The 20,208-nt window shown below is 45.8% G+C and overlaps 2 protein-coding genes across 2 annotated transcripts in view; one reads left to right on the forward strand and one right to left on the reverse strand.

Moving 5' to 3' along the window:
- Positions 1 to 725: 725 nt before the first annotated feature.
- On the forward strand, positions 726 to 3,713 carry LOC311341626 (uncharacterized protein; the record flags this gene model as incomplete). Its single annotated transcript, XM_084466437.1, has 4 exons — positions 726 to 1,035; positions 1,586 to 1,869; positions 2,049 to 2,115; positions 2,815 to 3,713. Coding segments are annotated over 4 exons (1,473 nt in total), but the record flags the coding sequence as incomplete, so codon positions are not given.
- Positions 3,714 to 5,905: 2,192 nt separating this feature from the next.
- LOC311341747 (uncharacterized protein) overlaps positions 5,906 to 20,208 on the reverse strand; it is a gene marked incomplete at its 5' end in the record, with an annotated part of 386,212 nt that continues 371,909 nt past the window's right edge. The window contains 10 exon segments of the mRNA XM_084466545.1: positions 5,906 to 7,229; positions 7,832 to 7,895; positions 8,076 to 8,203; positions 13,802 to 13,960; positions 14,480 to 14,546; positions 14,705 to 14,988; positions 15,384 to 15,450; positions 15,630 to 15,913; positions 16,302 to 16,368; positions 16,525 to 16,808. Coding sequence (XP_084322671.1) covers positions 6,151 to 7,229; positions 7,832 to 7,895; positions 8,076 to 8,203; positions 13,802 to 13,960; positions 14,480 to 14,546; positions 14,705 to 14,988; positions 15,384 to 15,450; positions 15,630 to 15,913; positions 16,302 to 16,368; positions 16,525 to 16,808 — 2,483 coding nt within the window. The 3' untranslated portion in view covers positions 5,906 to 6,150.

A 20,208-nucleotide genomic window follows, 5' to 3' on the forward strand; every position in this document is an offset into this window, starting at 1 on the left:
AGATTTCCAGTCATAGATCCCTACATGGTTGATGTAGTTGATTTAGTTGTGTTACTTTGACGACTGTAACCGTACGGGGTTTATTTTGTTAACGGAAAAACTGTTTTTCATTATCATAGGAACAGACCTCACAGGGGCGCGACAATGGAGGCTCGTTGGAGCTGTAGGCCTACTGTCTCCCAGTGAATCTTAGATCATCCTCTCCCGCACCATCAAGCTCGGCTCACCGCTCTCCCACCTGCATTCACTCCGCCAGTCTCCATGTCCCCCCAGCTTCCCACGCTCCCATCTGCGGTCTCCAAGACTGCGCCATCTCCCCTGTCCCGCACGGGACGGAAAAGGCAAAGGGAGCAGCAGCAGCAGGAGGAGGAGGAGGAGGAGGAGGAGGAGGAGGAGGAGGACAGATTTATTCAGATATAATTGGACCGGCTGGAAGAGGACAGGCTGCTGATACACAGAAGGCTGCTGGAGAGGCCTGAGGATCAGACCTCACGATTCGGACGGATGGTGTGTGACATGCTGAGGAAAGTGGCTCAAGAGGATTATTACTTATTATTGCTTTTTTTTCTTTCGACGATTCTACGACGTGCAGTATTACACACTTCTGTACAGGTGGTGGCGGTATACTAAAAAAATGGTAATCTTTAAAGAAATCAAAGAAGAAGAAGAAGAAGAAGAAGAAGAATAGGGGATATAATCGATACTTGATGAGTCGACAACAGTAAAATAAGTTAATAAACATGGCACTGTGCGGCTCGACTCTGGAAGAACAGCTTTCGTCCATAATGGCCGTACTTACGAAAGCTGCCGTATCTGAGATCAGCCAACTGTTCTCGGAAGGCTCGACTACCCTTCGCTTACAGATAACTCGGAGCCTGAAAGAAAACAAGACGCTGAAGGCGAGGATGAAGGGGATGAGGAGTGAGCTGCTTTCTTTGCGGCTTCAAACCAGATCAAATGCATCGCGTGCGTCAAGTCGTTTGGCCCTGGCTCGAACCCACATCTGCAAACCACGGACTAAACCACTGGGAAATGGTGAGTTGATCTCCGGCTGTAATAGGTGGAAAACAGGACGGTCCACGTATTGTTACATTGTTGTAAAGCCCGTGAAAGACACACGAGTCCAACTTGGGAGTTGCATTTCGAAGATGGAAACAGTCAAGAGCCCAGAAGGGTTTCAAGACAGATGCCACACGAGCTGGTTTATCATTCTCAAACATCAATGAATTCAAAACTTGTAAATGTTAGCTGATCAGCTTACAGGAAATGACACGTTGTCGCTTGTTATTGTCAAAATAGAATAATTGCGCTTGTCTCGCATGTCATGTTGTGCTCGGATCATTTTGCGCTGGTGTTGGTTCAGTGTCCTCAACCTGCTCACCCGCCTGAGCTTTGAGTCTAGGGAGGAGGGGGCTGGAGGAGACATCCCTCTCAAAAACTCTGAATCTGTGTCTGTAGTACACATTTGAAACCCTCTGTGTCAATGTAACATACACATGCATTTAAATCGTTTATTTCACATGTAGGCCTACAAATACACACTTCTCCTTTTGTGCAAATAATGTATTTTTTTCTCCCTCTGCAGAACACTGCGATGCCTTTGGAGACAGCAGCACACAGCGCGGCGCCACCTCAGAGAGTCTGCATGTGGACGCCCCCGGCTCCTCCCACATGTCCAGTCACAACGGGGAGCTGAGGATCCTGAGCGTCTTCGGAAAAGGTGTGGGCCCGCTGGTGCCGGACGGCCATGACACCCTCTTCACCACGTCTGAAGTGGAGGCCCTGAGCTCGCTGTCTGCGGACCGCAGCGTGGCCACGGGCCTGGAGCGTGGAGAGCAGTTGGTCCGCCGTGAGGAGCTGAGTGTGCAGGTTGGAAATCATCTTCTCATTCACCATCCAAAAGAGAGGCCTTCTCTGTTACACCTCCAGCACACACCAATAGAAAGCACACACCTTTATGACTCAATGTGTCGTTAGTGGGGATTGAAAACTATTCTGTGCAAATGAAACAATATGTCTTGTGTGTGTTTCCTTCTTTATGTGGAAAGCAGCAGACCCCAGACACCATTTCAATCAAGGTTGAAGAGGATCTTGGTGGAGGCATGCCCGCTGTAGGTTAGTAATACACATTGCATCTATGCAAGCAAGCAAATTACCTGGATCAACTGAGAATGTACTCGATTCTATGTGCGCTAAAGTGCCTGGTCCTCTTCTTGTAAAGCAGCAGGACCAGAGCCCTGCTAAAACACAAGGACTATTTTCAGTTTATAGTAGAATGATTTACATCTTCTTCATGGCAGACAGGTGTCAGGAATGCTGAGATCAGCTTTGATTCCCAATATCACTACAGTTGGTAAAACAGGTGATAGGAAACTATAGATGACCTGGGTTGTGTCTTTATGACCTCCCCACATCCTTAAAGGTCCCATGGCATGCTATTTTATGGATGCTTTAATATAGGTGTTAGTGGGCCCCTAATACAGTACTTCAAGACGTTCAAGAAATTCAGCCTTGGTGCAGAGTTACAGCCACTACAAGCCAGTCCCACAATGATCTCTCCACAAACGTGCCGTTTTTAGAGGCGGGTCAAGGTGGAGGGTGGGGGTGTGGCCCTGAGCAGCTTGTGGCCACGGTACCATGGACCCCCCCAAGGGGAACAAGGAAAAGGTATAATCAACAAATAGAAGTTTGAAAGAAAGAATGTCCAAATATAATTCTTCCAATACACAAGTGTACAAAGTACGTACAGTATCCCTTTGTGCAAATAATAAGTTAATATAATTACTTTCTCTTTCTTTGTTTTCCTTTCTGCAGAAGGCTGCAATGACATTAGAGACAGCAGCACGCAGCGTGGTGCCACCTCAGAGAGTCTGCATGTGGACGCCCCTGGCTCCTCCCACATGTCCAGTCACAAAGGGGAGCTGCGGATCCTGAGTGTCCACGGAAAAGGGGAGGGCCCGCTGGCGGTAGACGGCCATGACACCCTCTTCACCGCGTCCGAACTGGAGGCCTCGAGCTCGCTGTCTGCGGACCGCAGCGTGGCCACGGGCCTGGACTGCAGCGAGCCGCTCGTCCACCATGAGGAGCTGACTGGGCATCGGGGCGGCTGCAAGGGCCGGCCCGGTGTCTTGTTAGGCAAAGGTTTTCCAGACAATACCAAGACGACCATCCACATGCGTAGCCACACCGACGAGAAGCCGTACGAGTGTGACCAATGCATGATGCGCTTTCTATATAAAAGCAACCTGAAGATCCACATGAGGACTCACTCTGGGGAGAAGCCCTACAGGTGTGACCAATGCATGAATAGCTATCAACAGAAAGGCTACCTGAAGATCCACATGAGGACTCACTCCGGGGAGAAGCCCTACAGGTGTGACCAATGCATGAATAGTTATACACAGAAAGGCAACCTGAAGATCCACATGAGGACTCACTCCGGGGAGAAGCCCTACAGCTGTGACCAATGCATGAAGTGCTTCAGCCAGAGCTCCAACCTGAAGCTCCACATGTGGACTCACTCCGGGGAGAAGCCCTGCGTGTGTCTGCAGTGCAACGCCAGCTTCGGTAACCCGACCTATTTGCGTGCGCACATGCTCAGGCACACGGGCAATGGGGTGCTTTGACACGGGGCAGCGGAACGCTTTTATTGACGCCTCTATCCTTTTTTCGTTTAAATGACTGCTGTAGTTTTTTTTTTTCATCATGATTAAAGATTCATCCAACTTTTGATTGCTTTCTGTTTTTATCGTTGTAAATAATTGATGTTTGTGTGATGTGTGATAACATATTTTTTGGACACTTTGGACAACAAAATATTACATTTTTAGAGCATTATCACGGGAACAGGCAGCAAAGTTACCAAGCATACATTCAGTGAGACGATGGTCTGGGGAAGCTGCTGTCATTTTCTTCAGCACAAGAGGTTGAGTTAAATTGACTGTACGCAATTGGCTGCTTGCCGGCGCTTCCCCGTCGTCATTGTGTTAAACCAGCCAATAGCGCGCCAGGGGGAAAAGCCATCGAAACTAGAAAGAAATGTATTCTCTCTTCTCCAGACCCCTCTGCAGGGCGAACTCAGATTGCTGGCAGAATGGGCGGGGCTACCCAGTCTAGTAGTGCTCTTCACTGAAGACAACATACTGATACTGCAACATAAGCACATTCTCTCTCTCCACTCCCAATTACTAGGCGGTAGACTTCCAATCTTACCGGCTGTGCATCTGTACTAGCCATGGTTTCAGTGTAGCTTGGCTAGTTTGCCGCTAGTGGGAGGGGCTTCGGGAGTGTCGATAGTATGATTATTGTAATCGGACAGAGCGGTACTGGCTTACCAGCATCTTTATTAGTAGAATATATCATAATCGTTATAGAATGTGATTAATTTTAATAATATAAATCTCTATTGGTCAACAATCACTTAAGATATGTCCAGGTAACTCTAAGCTATTGATAATTGAATTGTACTTGTATCATGTAATTGTAGGCCTACTTCTGATTCATTGAAATCTTAACTGCAGCTCAATTTGTCTTGTCTAGTTTTATTATCCAAGAATATTGTTTAGTAATGGAGCATGGAGAAGATTGTGGTAGTGTGGTATTGGATAGTGTTTTCAATACATTATTTTATTACAGCCATCACATGTATTGCTTAAGGTTCATAACTACAATACATTTGGAAAGTCTTTCAACGCGTGTCAAAAAGGTATCTACAAGTCTAAAAATTAATTAAAATAGGATGAATAGGATAAACGCATGCATCCAATATCCATATTGATGATAATCCAAATGACAAAACATCGAGTGAGGTCCGGAACCTCCACTAGATGGCGAATCGGGACAACTAAATGCTACCCAATATAATATAACCGGCCAACCCAATATAATATAGCTAGAGCTGCCAACTCTCACATATTCAGGAGGGTGATCAATGCAACCTGCTATGATTTTTCTTTTGGACATACTCGAAAGCGCCCAACGTTGTAGACTAAAAAAATTGAAAAAATAAAATAAAATATATATTCTTTTTTTCTTTCTTTTTTCTTTATATATATATATATATATATATATATATATATATATATATATATATATAATTATATAATTATATATAATTATATTTCACACGTTGGAAAACTAATATTATTGCACATATTGGTATAGTTTCATACAGTATGTTAATATTATTTAAATGTGTGATTTATTGGTCTCACGTTGCATCAAAGGGGTGTGTCTGGGACATGTTGGGATATTTTACCCTTGACCTTTGAACTCTGAGTAGTGGTCATGTTGGAAACCCAATAGCTCAATCAAAATGAGGTTTTTGGACATCTCTGGACAGTTGTAGAAAGGGAACAATAGATGTGATATGATATATTTTGTGTTTGGGGCTAGGATTAGACTTTGTGTAGCCTATGTTTGAAGGAGGGGGGTATATCTACTCATTCGTTTTTTAATGTGGCTTTGAATGAGTTGAACACTCAACACGCTCAACATCAACCTTTGGTGCTTGAGCAGTTGAAGAATATTCAGGACATGACATGGATTCAATAGACCTTATTCACCGGGCTGCCCTTCTGGCTAGTTGGGTGGGGAAACCTTCTAGATTCTTTGAAACCATGATAATTCAATGCATTATTTTTTGTTTTGCTTTACATTTCCCCAAAAAATAACAAACCACAAAAAAAATAATAATAACCAACAAACAATTTTGTCCACTAGGTGGATTCTCTGAATGAAAGGTCTCACTGAATCTAACTTGGTAACTCTGCTGCCTGTATCTTCCCATGATAAAGCTCTAAAATTAAATCAAATATTTGGTTGTCCTAAGTGTCCAAAAAATTAAGTTATTCTTCATCACACAGACATAAATTATTGACAACAATAAACAGAAACAGAAGGCGAATCAAAAGTTAATGAAAAGCATCTTTAATCATGAAAAACCTACAGCAGTCATTTCAACGAATACAGGATAGAGTTGTCAATCCAAACGCCCCGTTACCCAGCGTCAATCCACCCCATTGCCCGTGTGCCTGAGCATGTGCCAACGCAAATTGCGATCGATCGCTGAAACCGGCGTTGCACTCCAGATCTTCTTCCTGGAGTGAATCTTCATGTGCAGCTTCAGGTTGGCGCTTTGACTGAAGCACTTCATGCATTGTCACAGCTGTAGGGCTTCTCCCCGGAGTGACTCCTCATGTGGATCTTCAGGTTGCCTTTCCGTGTATAACTATTCCTGCATTGGTCACAGCTGTAGGGCTTCTCCCCGGAGTGACTCCTCATGTGGATCTTCAGGTTACCTTTCTGTGTATAACTATTCCTGCATTGGTCACAGCTGTAGGGCTTCTCCCCGGAGTGAATCCTCATGTGCATCTTCAGGCTGGAGCTGTGGCTGAAGCGCTTCATGCATTGGTCACAGCTGTAGGGCTTCTCCCCGGAGTGAGTCCTCATGTGGATCTTCAGGTTGCCTTTCTGTTGATAGCTCTTCATGCATTGATCACAGCTGTAGGGCTTCTCCCCAGAGTGAGACTTCATGTGGATCTTCAGGTTGCCTTTCTGTTGATAGCTCTTCATGCATTGGTCACAGCTGTAGGGCTTCTCCCCGGAGTGAGTCCTCATGTGGATCTTCAGGTTGCCTTTCTGTATATAGCTATTCATGCATTGGTCACAGCTGTAGGGCTTTTCCCCGGAGTGAGTCCTCATGTGGGTCTTCAGGCTGGACCTCTGGCTGAAGCACTTCATGCATTGGTCACAGCTGTAGGGCTTCTCCCCAGAGTGAGACTTCATGTGGATCTTCAGGTTGCCTTTATTTTGAAAGCGCTTCATGCATTGGTCGCACCCGTACAGCTTCTTGCCGGTGTGGGCACGCATGTGGATGGTTGTCTTGGTATTGTCTGGAAAACCTTTGCTAAACAAGACACCGGGCCGGCCCTTGCGGCCGCCCCGATGCCCAGTCAGCTCCTTGCGGCGGACTAAGCGCTCGCTACGCTTCAGGCCCGTGGCCACGCTCCGGTCCGCAGACAGCGAGCTCGAGGCCTCCAGTTCACACGCCGTGAAGATGGTGTCATGGTTGTCCACCACCAGTGGGCCCTCCCCTTTTCCGTGGACACTCAGGATCCTCAGCTCCCCGTTATGACTGGACATGTGGGAGGAGCCAGGGGCGTCCACATGCAGACTCTCTGAGGTGGCACCGCGCTGCGTGCTGCTGTCTCCAAAGGCATCGCAGTCTTCTGCAGAGAGGGGGAAAAAAGGCAAAGTATTTGTTTTGATACATAATTTGCACAAAAGGTCTCTTCATGTCATTGCAGTCTAGAGGAAAACAAAGACAGAGAAAGTAATTGTATTAACTTATTATTTGCACAAAGGGATACTGTACGTACTTTGTACACACTTGTGTACTGGAAGAATTATATTTGGACATTCTTTCTTTCTAACTTCTATTTGTTGATTATACCTTTTCCTTGTTCCCCTTGGGGGGGGGGGGTGTCAAGGGTCAAAGGCTCCAGCTGGGGAGGCTTAGGTTTTAAGGATGTGGGGAGGTCATAAAGACACAACCCAGGTCATCTGTAGTTTCCCATCACCTGTTTTACCAATACTGTAGTGATATTGGGAATCAGAGCTGATCTCAGCATTCCTGACACCTGTCTGCCATGAAGAAGATGTAAATCATTCTACTATAAACTGTATGTAGTCCTTGTGTTTTAGCAGGGCTCTGGTCATGATGTGCTTTCAAAAGAGGACCAGGCTCTTTAGCGCAGGTAGAATCGAGTACATTCTCAGTTGATCCAGGTCGTTTGCTTGCTTGAAATGTGATGCAATGTGTATTACTAACCTACAGCGGGCATGCCTCCACCAAGATCCTTTTCAACCTTGATTGAAATGGTGTCTGGGGTCTGCTGCTTTCCACATAAAGAAGGAAACACACATCAGACATTCTTTCATTTGAACAGAATAGTTATCAATCCCCACTAACGACATATTGAATCATAAAGGTGTGTGCTTTCTATTGGTGTGTGCTGGAGGTGTAACAGAGAGGGCCTCTCTTTTGGATGGTGAATGAGAAGATGATTTCCAACCTGCACACTCAGCTCCTCACGGCGGACCAACCGCTCTCCACGCTCCAGGCCCGTGGCCAGGCTGCGGTCCGCAGACAGCGAGCTCAGGGCCTCCACTTCAGACGTGGTGAAGAGGGTGTCATGGCCGTCTGCCGCCAGTGGGCCCGCCCCTTTTCCGAAGACGCTCAGGATCCTCAGCTCCCCGTTGTGACTGGACATGTGGGAGGAGCCGGGGGCGTCCACATGCAGACTCTCTGAGGTGGCGCCGCGCTGCGTGCTGCTGTCTCCAAAGGCATCGCATTGTTTTGCAGAGGGAGAAAAAATTACAGTAATTGTTTTGATACATCATTTGCACAAAAGGAGAAGTGTGTATTTGTAGGCCTACATGTGAAATAAACGATTTAAATGCATGTGCATGTTACATTGACACAGAGGGTCTCAAATGTGTACTACAGACACAGATTCAGAGTTTTGGAGAGGGATGTCTCCTCCAGCCCCCTCCTCCCTAGACTCAAAGCTCAGGCGGGTGACCAGGTTGAGGACACTGAACCAACACCAGCGCAAAATGATCTGAGCACAACATGACATGCGAGACAAGCGCAATTATTGACACCCACCCCCTCCATTCTGAATTTGAACTGCTTCCCTCAGGGCTGCGCTATAGAGCACATATGACAAGGAAAAAAATATACAAAGACTCTTTTATCCCAAATGCGATTTCCATGGTCAACAAACCAAGGAAAGCTAGATGAAAGGGAGGTGTAGACTAGAATGTGTGTGTGTGTGTGTGTGTGTGTGTGTGTGTGTGTGTGTGTGTGTGTGTGTGTGTGTGTGTGTGTGTGTGTGTGTGTGTGTGTGTGTGGGCTAGAGGAGGGGGTATACTGTATGTGATGTGTCAGGGGGTATACATGTGATGTGTCAATCTGGTGGACATGCCTACTCAATGGAGTGAATGTGCTCGTTATGTATCCTATGTGTTTTTATTCAGTGAGACCAAAGACAATTTTCATGGTGACATGACAAATAAAATCTATTCTATTCTATTCTATACTATTTTGACAATAACAAGCGACAACGTGTCATTTCCTGTAAGCTGATCAGCTAATATTTACAAGTTTTGAATTCATTGATGTTTGAGAATGATAAATCAGCTCATGTGGCATCCGTCTTGAAACCCTTCTGGGCTCTTGACTGTTTCCATCTTTGAAATGCAACTCCCAAGTTGGACTCATGTGTCTTTCACGGGCTTTACAACAATGTAACAACACGTGGGCCGTCCTGTTTTCCACCTAATACAGCCGGCGATCAACTCACCATTTCCCAGCGGTTTAGTCCGTGGTTTGCAGATGTGGGTTCGAGCCAGGGCCAAACGACTTGACGCACGCGATGCATTTGATCTGGTTTGAAGCCGCAAAGAAAGCAGCTCACTCCTCATCCCCTTCATCCTCGTCTTCAGCGTCTCGTTTTCTTTCAGGCTCCGAGTTATCTGTAAGCGAAGGGTAGCCGAGCCTTCCGAGAACAGTTGGCTGATCTCAGATACGGCAGCTTTCGTAAGTACGGCCATTATGGACGAAAGCTGTTCTTCCAGAGTTGAGCCGCACGGTGCCATGTTTATTAACTTTTACTTTGGTGTGAAGAAAAACCACCAATCTAATACTCTAACCAAATAGGAGGTCGAGAAGGATAAGGTTTGAACAAAACCTGATTTGGTTCGCAAAGAACTCCTTCACAGTCGACTCATAGTGCGATCCTTTTGTATGGCACGCCTACCTTCCCAGTGGGATCTCCTAGCTTTCTTGCGGCATTGAGGCACGCCTCCTTTTCTAGAGGGATATGTCCAGAAATATCTCGCGGGTACTGTGTTTGTTTGTTATTACCCCCCTGTCGCACGGAAGTGATTCTGTCGACCAATCAACGGACGGCGTGTGTAGCTCAAACTTGCCCTTTCAGGCGTCTCAGTACCTCAACGGAGTAGTACTGTGAGACGAGTACGGCTCAGTCCGGGTCACGCCCACTTTTGGCGGTGGAAACGCGACCCGTGCCGCACCTTTGCAGACTGAACCGACCCGCACCCTGCGGTGGAAATGCGCCATAAGTTACTAAGCCCCCCAATTATTCACTATATATGTGATACTATACGTGCACTGAGCCCTTTCGGAGGCCCGGCCGGAACAACATTTGTTTCACTACGACTCCTTTCAGCTGCTCATTCAGCATTCATGTCCTACTCATCTCCGACTAATAAAACGCTTGAGGTGGCGTTTTGAAAAGAAAAAACGTACATTCCTCTAGTCAATGATAGCAGCCTATCTCTCAGTTCACTTAGATTATAAGTAAGGTTAACTTTAAGTATAAAGCATACAATAATATAATATATGTATTGTTACAATGAAGCCAAATGTTAAACACTTGATATTACCTGGCTCTCCTTGGTCAACAAGAGCCTGCACTCTTTGTGACATTTACATGTGTCTCATTTGCGTTTAAGTGGCCCCTCAAAAGACGGCTCTTTCACGTCACGTTGAGAGGAGACGCCCTCCTGCGGTTCCCTCTCCTTATGTTCTCGTGATGCGTATTCTGGCAATGTGAACTGGCTAACTTCACTCAATTAATCCATACTTTTGTTAAAGTCAGACAGTACCAGCTTTATGATCATGACTTAACTATTACAATGCATGTTTTACTGTTTAAATGAATATTGGTTTTACAGGGCTCATCTCTTAAACACATGTATAAGCCATGGTGATTTAAGATCAGACTATGACTATATGACAGTATGAACGACTGTATGACCGTATGACTATATGATAGTATGACAGACAGTATGACAGTGACAGTATGACAATATGACAGTATGACAGTGACAGTATGACAGTATGACAGTATGAACGACCGTATGACAGTATGACTATAACTATATGACTATATGACAGTATGACTATATGACAGTATGACCGACCGTATGACTATATGACAGTATGACTATAACTATATGACTATATGACAGTATGACTATATGACAGTATGACCGACCGTATGACCGTATGACTATATGACAGTATGACTATGACTATATGACTATATGACAGTATGACTATATGACAGTATGACCGACAGTATGACAGTGACAGTATGACTATATGACAGTATGACTGTATGACCGACAGTATGACAGTATGACTATATGACAGTATGACCAACAGTATGACAGTGACAGTATGACTGACAGTATGACAGTGACAGTATGACAGTATGACTATATGACAGTATGACTATGACAGTATGACCGACAATATGACAGTGACAGTATGACTATATGACTATGACAGTATGACTGACAGTATGACTATATGACAGTATGACTGACAGTCTGACAGTATGACTATATGACAGTATGACTATATGACCAACAGTATGACCGTATGACCGACAGTGTGAGTTAATGTGTGGGTGTTTGGTCAAGTTGTGGTCACTGCACTATATCCCAATGGTCTGACCATTTGGGTTGCGATGTGAAAGTCGTTCATCATGACAAACGGTGCATGTATAACAAGTTTCATGCAAATTGCACCTTCCTAGTGGTAATGGAAGCCTGTTGAATTCCTGAACTTTGTTCAGGAACTCTGCCTTGTTATAGCGCCACCTATGTGTTATTCTGGCCCATCTTTTGATTCCCTTACTAACTTTACGAGTTCAACGAGCCTGCCAATTTTTATAACTTTTGGAGCCAAAAAGTCAGGTTAAAAATAATAATACTACCGAATACAATAGGGTTCCTATCGTAGGACAAAGCCTTGATCATTCAACCCTAGTCCTTCTCGACCTCTCGTATTTTGTATTTTGTTATTACATTGTGGGTTTTATCCACAACACACATGGCCACTTTAAATCTCTGCCTTTTTTATAAGGTGCATTGAAATGTCGTAGCTTGATGCTAACGTTAACTGCCTGTTTGAGAAGGGAGAAAGGCCGGGGAAATAAACCTCACAATGCTGGATTAGTAATTCCTGTTTAATGTGTAGTCAGTATTAAACATGTAGAGTTTAAGGCAAACCATGAGTCCTCTGCCCTGTTATTTCGTTACTTATTTTCATGACTAACTTTTGAACTTTTTTTGTATCAAGAAACTTGAAATTGGTTGTCCAAATTCTGTTCATTGATGGTTTGCTCAGTAAGAAGGGAGCAAAAAAAACTATTGTCAAGCATTCAACTCACTACAGCACAGTGAGTTTTGCACAAATGGTACACAAATTGTCACTCGTAGTCACTTATTTGATTTGAGGATATTGTAAATACTGGAAGATGTTAATTCTGGAATTGATCATGTTTAATGTTAATAATAATGAGGAAAATGAATGGCTTTTCTTGTTTCATTTGATGAGCTAATATATTAGCATCAGATTCGTTTTGAAAGAACTGGATTTGCTCAATAGTTTAGGTCAACACATTTTATTGTCTGCATGGCAGGCATAACAAGAACATTTATCCCTTGGGGCTGCTTCTGGTAACTTAAAGCACTCTTAAACAACTCTAAATCAACGTGTTAAGGGGAAACAAGGCAACCCATGGCACATTCCAGACCATTCTATGATCAATCTTAAGGTTTCATCATAGAGCTAACCCTAAATAAATAAAATTCTAAATAAAATTGGTCCTCGATAAGTTATTTTCTTTTTGAGAAGTTTTACGGGTGAAATATTAAATAATTCACACAATTGGTCGTCCATCAATCAAAGCTTCCCCGTTGCCCAGACTCAAAGCACCCCATTGCCCGTGTGATTGAGAATGTGCACACGCAAAATGCTGAAGATGGCGTTGCACTCCAGACACACAAAGGGCTTCTTCCCGGAGTGAGTCCTCATGTGGCTCTCAAGGCAGCTTTTCTGTTTGTAGCACTTCATGCATTGGTCGCACCTAGGGCTTCTTCCTGGAGTGAGTCCTCCTGTGGGTCTTCAGGTTGGCGCTATATCTGAAGCGCTTTGTGCATTGGTCACAGCTGTAGGGCTTCTCCTCGGAATGAGTCCACATGTGGCTCCTCAGGTGGTCCCTTCGACTGAAGCACTTCATGCATTGGTCACAGCTGTAGGACTTCTCCCCGGAGTGAGACCTCATGTGGATCTTCAGGCTGGAGCTCTGGCTGAAGCACTTCATGCATTGGTCACAGCTGTAGGGCTTCTCCCCGGAGTGAGTCCTCATGTGGATCTTCAGCTTGCTCCTTTGACTGAAACGCTTCAGGCATTGGTCACAGCTGTACGGCTTCTCCCCGTAAGGCTTCTCCCCGGAATGAGTCCACATGTGGATCTTCAGAGTGCAGTTCTGGCTAAAGCGCTTCATGCAATGGTCACAGCTGTAGGGCTTCTCCCCGGAGTGAGTCCTCATGTGGATCTTCAGGTTAAACCTCCCTGTGAAGCACTTCATGCATTGGTCACAGCTGTAGGACTTCTCCACGGAGTGAGACCTTATGTGGCTCTTCAGGTTGCCTTTATTTTGAAAGCGCTTCATGCATTGGTCGCACCCGTACGGCTTCTCGTCGGTGTGGCTACGCATGTGGATGGTCGTCTTGGTATTGTCGGGAAAACCTTTACCTAACAAGACACCGGGCCGGCCCTTGCGGCCGCCCCGATGCCCAGTCAGCTCCTTGCGTCGGAGTAAGCGCTCGCTACGCTTCAGGCCCGTGGCCACGCTCCGGTCCGCAGACAGCGAGCTCGAGGCCTCCAGTTCGGACGCAATGAAGAGGGTGTCATGGCCGTCCACCGCCAGCGGGCCCTCTCCTTTTCCGTAGACACTCAGGATCCGCAGCTCCCCGTTGTGACTGGACATGTGGGAGGAGCCAGGGGCGTCCACATGCAGACTCTCTGAGGTGGCGCCGCGCTGCGTGCTGCTGTCTCCAAAGGCATCGCAGTCTTCTGCAGAGAGGAAAACAAAGAAACAGAAAGTAATTGTATGAACTTATTATTTGCACAAAGGGATACTGTACGTACTTTGTACACACTTGTGTATTGGAAGAATTATATTTGGACATTCTTTCTTTCAAACTGCTATTTGTTGATTATACCTTTTCCTTGTTCCCCTTGGGGGGGTCAAGGATCAAAGACTCCAGCTGGGAAGGATTAGGGTTTAAGGATGTGGGGAGGTCATAAAGACACAACCCAGGTCATCTATAGTTTCCTATCACTTGTTTTACCAATACTGTAGTGATATTGTGAATCAGAGCTGATCTCAGCATTCCTGACACCTGTCTGCCATGAAGAAGATGTAAATCATTCTACTATAATCTGGAAGTAGTCCTTGTGTTTTATCAGGGCTCTGGTCATGATGCTTTTCAAAAGAGGAACAGGCTTTTTTGCGCAGGTAGAATATAGTACATTCTCAGTTGATCCAGGTCGTTTGCTTGCTTGCAATGTGATGCAATGTGTATTACTAACCTACAGCAGGCATGCCTCCACCAAAATCCTCTTCAACCTTGATTGAAATGGTGTCTGGGGTCTGCTGCTGTCCACATAAAGAAGGAAACACACATCAGATATATTCTTTCAATTGCACAGAATAGTTATCAATCCCCACTAACGATACATTCAATCATAAAAGTGTGTGCTTTCGATGTGTGTGCTGGAGTTGTAAGGATGGTGAATGAGAAGATGATTTCCAACCTGCACACTCAGCTCCTCACGGCGGACCAACCGCTCTCCACGCTCCAGGCCCGTGGCCACGCTGCGGTCCGCAGACAGCGAGCTCAGGGCCTCCACTTCAGACGTGGTGAAGAGGGGGTCATGGCCGTCCAGCGCCAGCGGGCCCTCCCCTTTTCCGAAGACGCTCAGGATCCTCAGCTCCCCGTTGTGACTGGACATGTGGGAGGAGCCGGGGGCGTCCACATGCAGACTCTCTGAGGTGGCGCCGCGCTGCGTGCTGCTGTCTCCAAAGGCATCGCAGTCTTCTGCAGAGAGGGGGAAAAAAGACAAAGTAATTGTTTTGATACATCATTTGCACAAAAGGAGAAGTGTGTACTTGTACACGTGAAAGAAACAATTTAAATGCATGTAACATTGACACAGAGGGTTTAAAATGTGCACTGCAGACACAGATTGAGAGTTTTGGAGAGGGATGTCTCCTCCTCCATAAACCAGCTCATGTGGCATCCGTCTTGAAACCCTTCTGGCCCTTAACTGTTTCCATCTTTAAAATGCAACTCCCAAGTTTGACTGGTGTTTTATCAGGCTCTGGTCATGATGCTTTTCCAAAGAGGACCAGGCTTTTAGCGCAGGTAGAATCTAGTACATTCTCAGTTGATCCAGGTCGTTTCCTTGCATAGATGCAATGTGTATTACTAACCTACAGCGGGCATGCCTCCACCAAGATCCTCTTCAACCTTGATTGAAATGGTGTCTGGGGTCTGCTGCTGTCCACATAAAGAAGGAAACACACATCAGACATATTCTTTCATTTGAACAGAATAGTTATCAATCCCCACTAACGACACATTGAGTCATAAAGGTGTGTGCTTTCTATTGGTGTGTGCTGGAGGTGTAACAGAGAGGGCCTCTCTTTTGGATGGTGAATGAGAAGATGATTTCCAACCTGCACACTCAGCTCCTCACGGCGGACCAACCGCTCTCCACGCTCCAGGCCCGTGGCCACGCTGCGGTCCGCAGACAGCGAGCTCAGGGCCTCCACTTCAGACGTGGTGAAGAGGGTGTCATGGCCGTCCAGCGCCAGTGGGCCCTCCCCTTTTCCGAAGACGCTCAGGATCCTCAGCTCCCCGTTGTGACTGGACATGTGGGAGGAGCCAGGGGCGTCCACATGCAGACTCTCTGAGGTGGCGCCGCGCTGTGTGCTGCTGTCTCCAAAGGCATCGCAGTCTTCTGCAGAGAGGGGGAAAAAAGACAAAGTAATTGTTTTGATAGATCATTTGCACAAAAGGAAAAGTGTGTATTTGTACACATGAAAGAAACAATTTAAATGCATGTGTATGTAACATTGACACAGAGGGTTTAAAATGTGCACTGCAGACACAGATTGAGAGTTTTGGAGAGGAATGTCTCCTCCTCCATAAACCAGCTCATGTGGCATCCGTCTTGAAACGCTTCTGGCCTTTTGACTGTTTCCATCTTTGAAATACATTGTGTTTTGTCAGGGCTCTGGTCATGATGCTTTTCCAAAGAGGACCAGGCTTTTAGCGCAGGTAGAATCTAGTACATTCTCAGTTGATCCAGGTTGTTTCCTTGCATAGATGTAATGTGTATTACTAACCTACAGCGGGCATGCCTCCATCAAGATCCTCTTCAACCTTGATTGAAATGGTGTCTGGGGTCTGCTGCTGTCCACATAAAGAAGGAAACACACATCAGACATTCTTTCATTTGCACAGAATAGTTATCAATCCCCACTAACGATACATTCAATCATAAAAGTGTGTGCTTTCGATGTGTGTGCTGGAGTTGTAAGGATGGTGAATGAGAAGATGATTTCCAACCTGCACACTCAGCTCCTCACGGCGGACCAACCGCTCTCCACGCTCCAGGCCCGTGGCCACGCTGCGGTCCGCAGACAGCGAGCTCAGGGCATCCACTTCAGACGTGGTGAAGAGGGTGTCATGTCCGTCCAGCACCAGCGGGCCTTCCCCTTTTCCGAAGACGCTCAGGATCCTCAGCTCCCCGTTGTGACTGGACATGTGGGAGGAGCCAGGGGCGTCCACATGCAGACTCTCTGAGGTGGCGCCGCACTGTGTGCTGCTGTCTCCAAAGGCATTGCAGTCTTCTGCAGAGAGGGGGAAAAAAGACAAAGTAATTGTTACATCGTTGTTACATTGATACATCATTTGCACAAAAGGAGAAGTGTGTATTTGTACATGGAACAAAACAATTTAAATGCATGTGTATTCAATATTGACAGAGGTTTTAAAATGTGTACTGCAGACATAGATTCAGAGTTTTGGAGAGGGATGTCTCCTCCTCCATAAACCAGCTCATGTGCAGTGTCTGAAATTCAGCCAAAATAGGCACTAGACCACAGAGCTAGTAACTTTCAAAAGTTACTAGCCCTGGTGTAAAGTTACTAGACCAAGCAAATCAAATGTGTGTCGTAGGCATACGCGTCACGTTTTCACATCACAATTTTCAGAATAAAAATTTAAAAAGAAGCCATTTGGTTGACTTTCAGCTCAGAAAAGATAGAATTTCATCACAGACATTATTATTATTATTTATTTTTAAGGTGGTATAGGGCCAAGCCCCTGGACTTTCAAGGCCCTTCCCTACTAGAGCATGGAAACCCGACCAGAGCTCGGTCACATCAGCACGATAAATAGAATAGAATAGAAACTTTAATTGCCACACAACAATGTTGGCATTTTTTGGCATTGAAGATTTAAAATAGCTCATTATGTAGAGTAGCCCATGGGGTCGGTCTTTTCACTTGATATAAAAGGTTTGTTTTTGTGATTAAAATAAATTAAAAATAGGATGTGAGTGTGTGATGAAATTTGTTTATGTATGACAACGCAAATCGTGCATAAATGAGCCTAGGTCTAGCCTATGTGCGCAGCGCAGATGATGGGAGACCTGGGTGGCATCGGGAGTTTATTAACCACGGAAAACAAAGGGACGTCTACTTTGGAAGTATTTCTACTTAGTAGTCAAGGCGGATATGAACCTGTTTATGTCCAATGTAAGGGTTGTGGATATTCATTTTGTTCAATTGAAGGAGAGGACTACATTGAGTTGGCCCAGAACTTATTAACGTCGGTGCTACATGGATCAGTGGCAGGCAGCGCAGGACGTAGCCTAGCTGATGGCCTAAAACTTAGATGGATGGATTATGTAGGCTAAAGAGTTCCCATGAAAGTTAATTGGCTATATGATTGGGCTATGCGCGCCTGTGTTCAAAGCGGCCAGTGACGGGAAATAGGACTCGATCGACTACTCACGTTCAAAGCCAAATTTATTTGAAAATGTTTAGAACCTCAAGAATAGACTTGATGATTTAAGCTACTCTATTGGGTTTATATATTTGTGAATCTGAAAATGTCAGTGCCTCACCAGCCACGAACCTCACCGCACTGCTGTTATTCACATCTCCTCATTTACATAAATAATCGATAAATGATTAAAAAGTGCTAGTTATACAAAGCACCCAACATTTAACAGTGTAGGCTACACGATTAGCATTCAGGCTACTCCTGTTTGACCTTCACTTCTAAAACTAAGATTATGTTTACCATAAAAATTACGTGGCTTACCCATAAGATTGATCGCAAACTTGATTAAATGGTATCCTAGCAACACATGCATGAACCCTATGGGTTATCAGAAGGGACAAAAAACATTTGAATAAACAAATTATGAAAACACGTCTGGAGGAAATGGGTTTGCGATGACGGCCGCAATGCTTGTAAAAGATGCTCTGTGCAAAGGGGTTGTAAAGTTGCCAGACACACAGGCTTAGAGTTACTAGCCCGATAGGAAAGTTACTAGACCCGGGTGTGCGGGCGTGTCGCCATTTCGAACCCCGTCATGTGACATCCGTTTTGAAACCCTTCAGGACCAGGCTTTTTAGAGCAGGTAGAATCTAGTACATTCTCAGTTGATCCAGGTTGTTTCCTTGCATAGATGCAATGTGTATTACTAACCTACAGCGGGCATGCCTCCACCAATATCCTCTTCAACCTTGATTGAAATGGTGTCTGGGGTCTGCTGCTTTCAACATAAAGAAGGAAGCACATCAGACATATTCTTTCATTTGCACAGAATATATTTCAATCCCCACTAATGACACATTGAATCATAAAGGTGTGTGCTTTCTATTGGTGTGTGCTGGAGGTGTAACAGAGAAGGCCTCTCTTTTGGATGGTGAATTAGAAGATGATTTCCAACCTGCATACTCAGCTCCTCACGGCGGACCAACCGCTCTCCGCGCTCCAGGCCCGTGGCCACGCTGCGGTCCGCAGACACCGAGCTCAGGGCCTTCCCTTCGGACGTGGTGAAGAGGGGGTCATGGCCGTCCACCGCCAGCGGGCCCTCCCCTTTTCCGAAGACGCTCAGGATCCTCAGCTCCCCGTTGTGACTGGACATGTGGGAGGAGCCGGGGGCGTCCACATGCACATGTGTGCTGCTGTCTCCAAAGGAATCACAGTGTTCTGCAGAGAGGGGGAATAAAATACAAAGTAATTGGAGACGTGTAGTAAAAGAAACGATTTAAATGCATGTGTATGTAACATTGACACAGAGGGTTTAAAATGTGCACTGCAGACACAGATTGAGTTTTGGAGAGGGATGTCTCCTCCTCCATAAACTTTTCTGAAACCGCCTCCGCTCGACCCTCCAGCCTACGAGCTCTTAAGCCCGCGGCGTCTCAGAACGACAACAACAATGATGGCGGACCACATGCTTGTGATGATTCTGCAGCAGACAACGTCCCTTGTTGGGTTGCTATGGGGAATATTTAATGTTGCTCCGCTACCAAAAGAAACTAAAAAGGATTACGGACAGCGCAAGCAGGCTTCATGCGTACGCTCACCTCTTCTTATTCTTTCTGCTGGAGCTCTGGAGCAGAAGCAGCGCCCCTTGCGGGCCTGGAACGTGTACTACAGCTCGATGCGGTTCCGCAATGAATCCGTCCTCACGGAGATATTCCTGAACCGCATCAAAGGAAAAACGGATCGGTTTCGCCCGTGTGGACGGGGCCTTAGCCGCCTAGCTTCACGGAGTAGCCCGCAAACACTAACCTGACTCTCGCCAGATGAACTCCGTTCCTGCCTAGCTCCACTTATCCAACTGGGATCGCTTCCGTCGGGAAGTATTTGTGGACTACCGGAACGTGACCAGCCAATCAGGGCCGCCGGGCGTGGTTTATAGACGTGACGTAGCGGAGAAGCGACTGTTTTGATTCAGACAACGATGGCGGCTCGCATCGAGAGAGCAAGCGTCAACATTGATGCTGCTATTTAATCCGTGTTGTCCAATCTAGCGAATATTCTTTCTTTAAAAGAACATCAGAGAACGGCTCTGAAGGCTTTTGTTGGTGGAAACGATGTTTTCGACCTTCTCCCGACCGGGTTTGGCACGTCAATAAAGATGACGGACGAGTGGTTTATCCAATAATATGCGAGGACTTTTGATAAGGCCCAGCCTTCTACAACACCTCTCCAATGGAGCGATCC

Source organism: Micromesistius poutassou, assembly GCF_964030765.1.
Source record: "Micromesistius poutassou genome assembly, chromosome: 4".
NCBI classification, from domain to species: domain Eukaryota; kingdom Metazoa; phylum Chordata; class Actinopteri; order Gadiformes; family Gadidae; genus Micromesistius; species Micromesistius poutassou.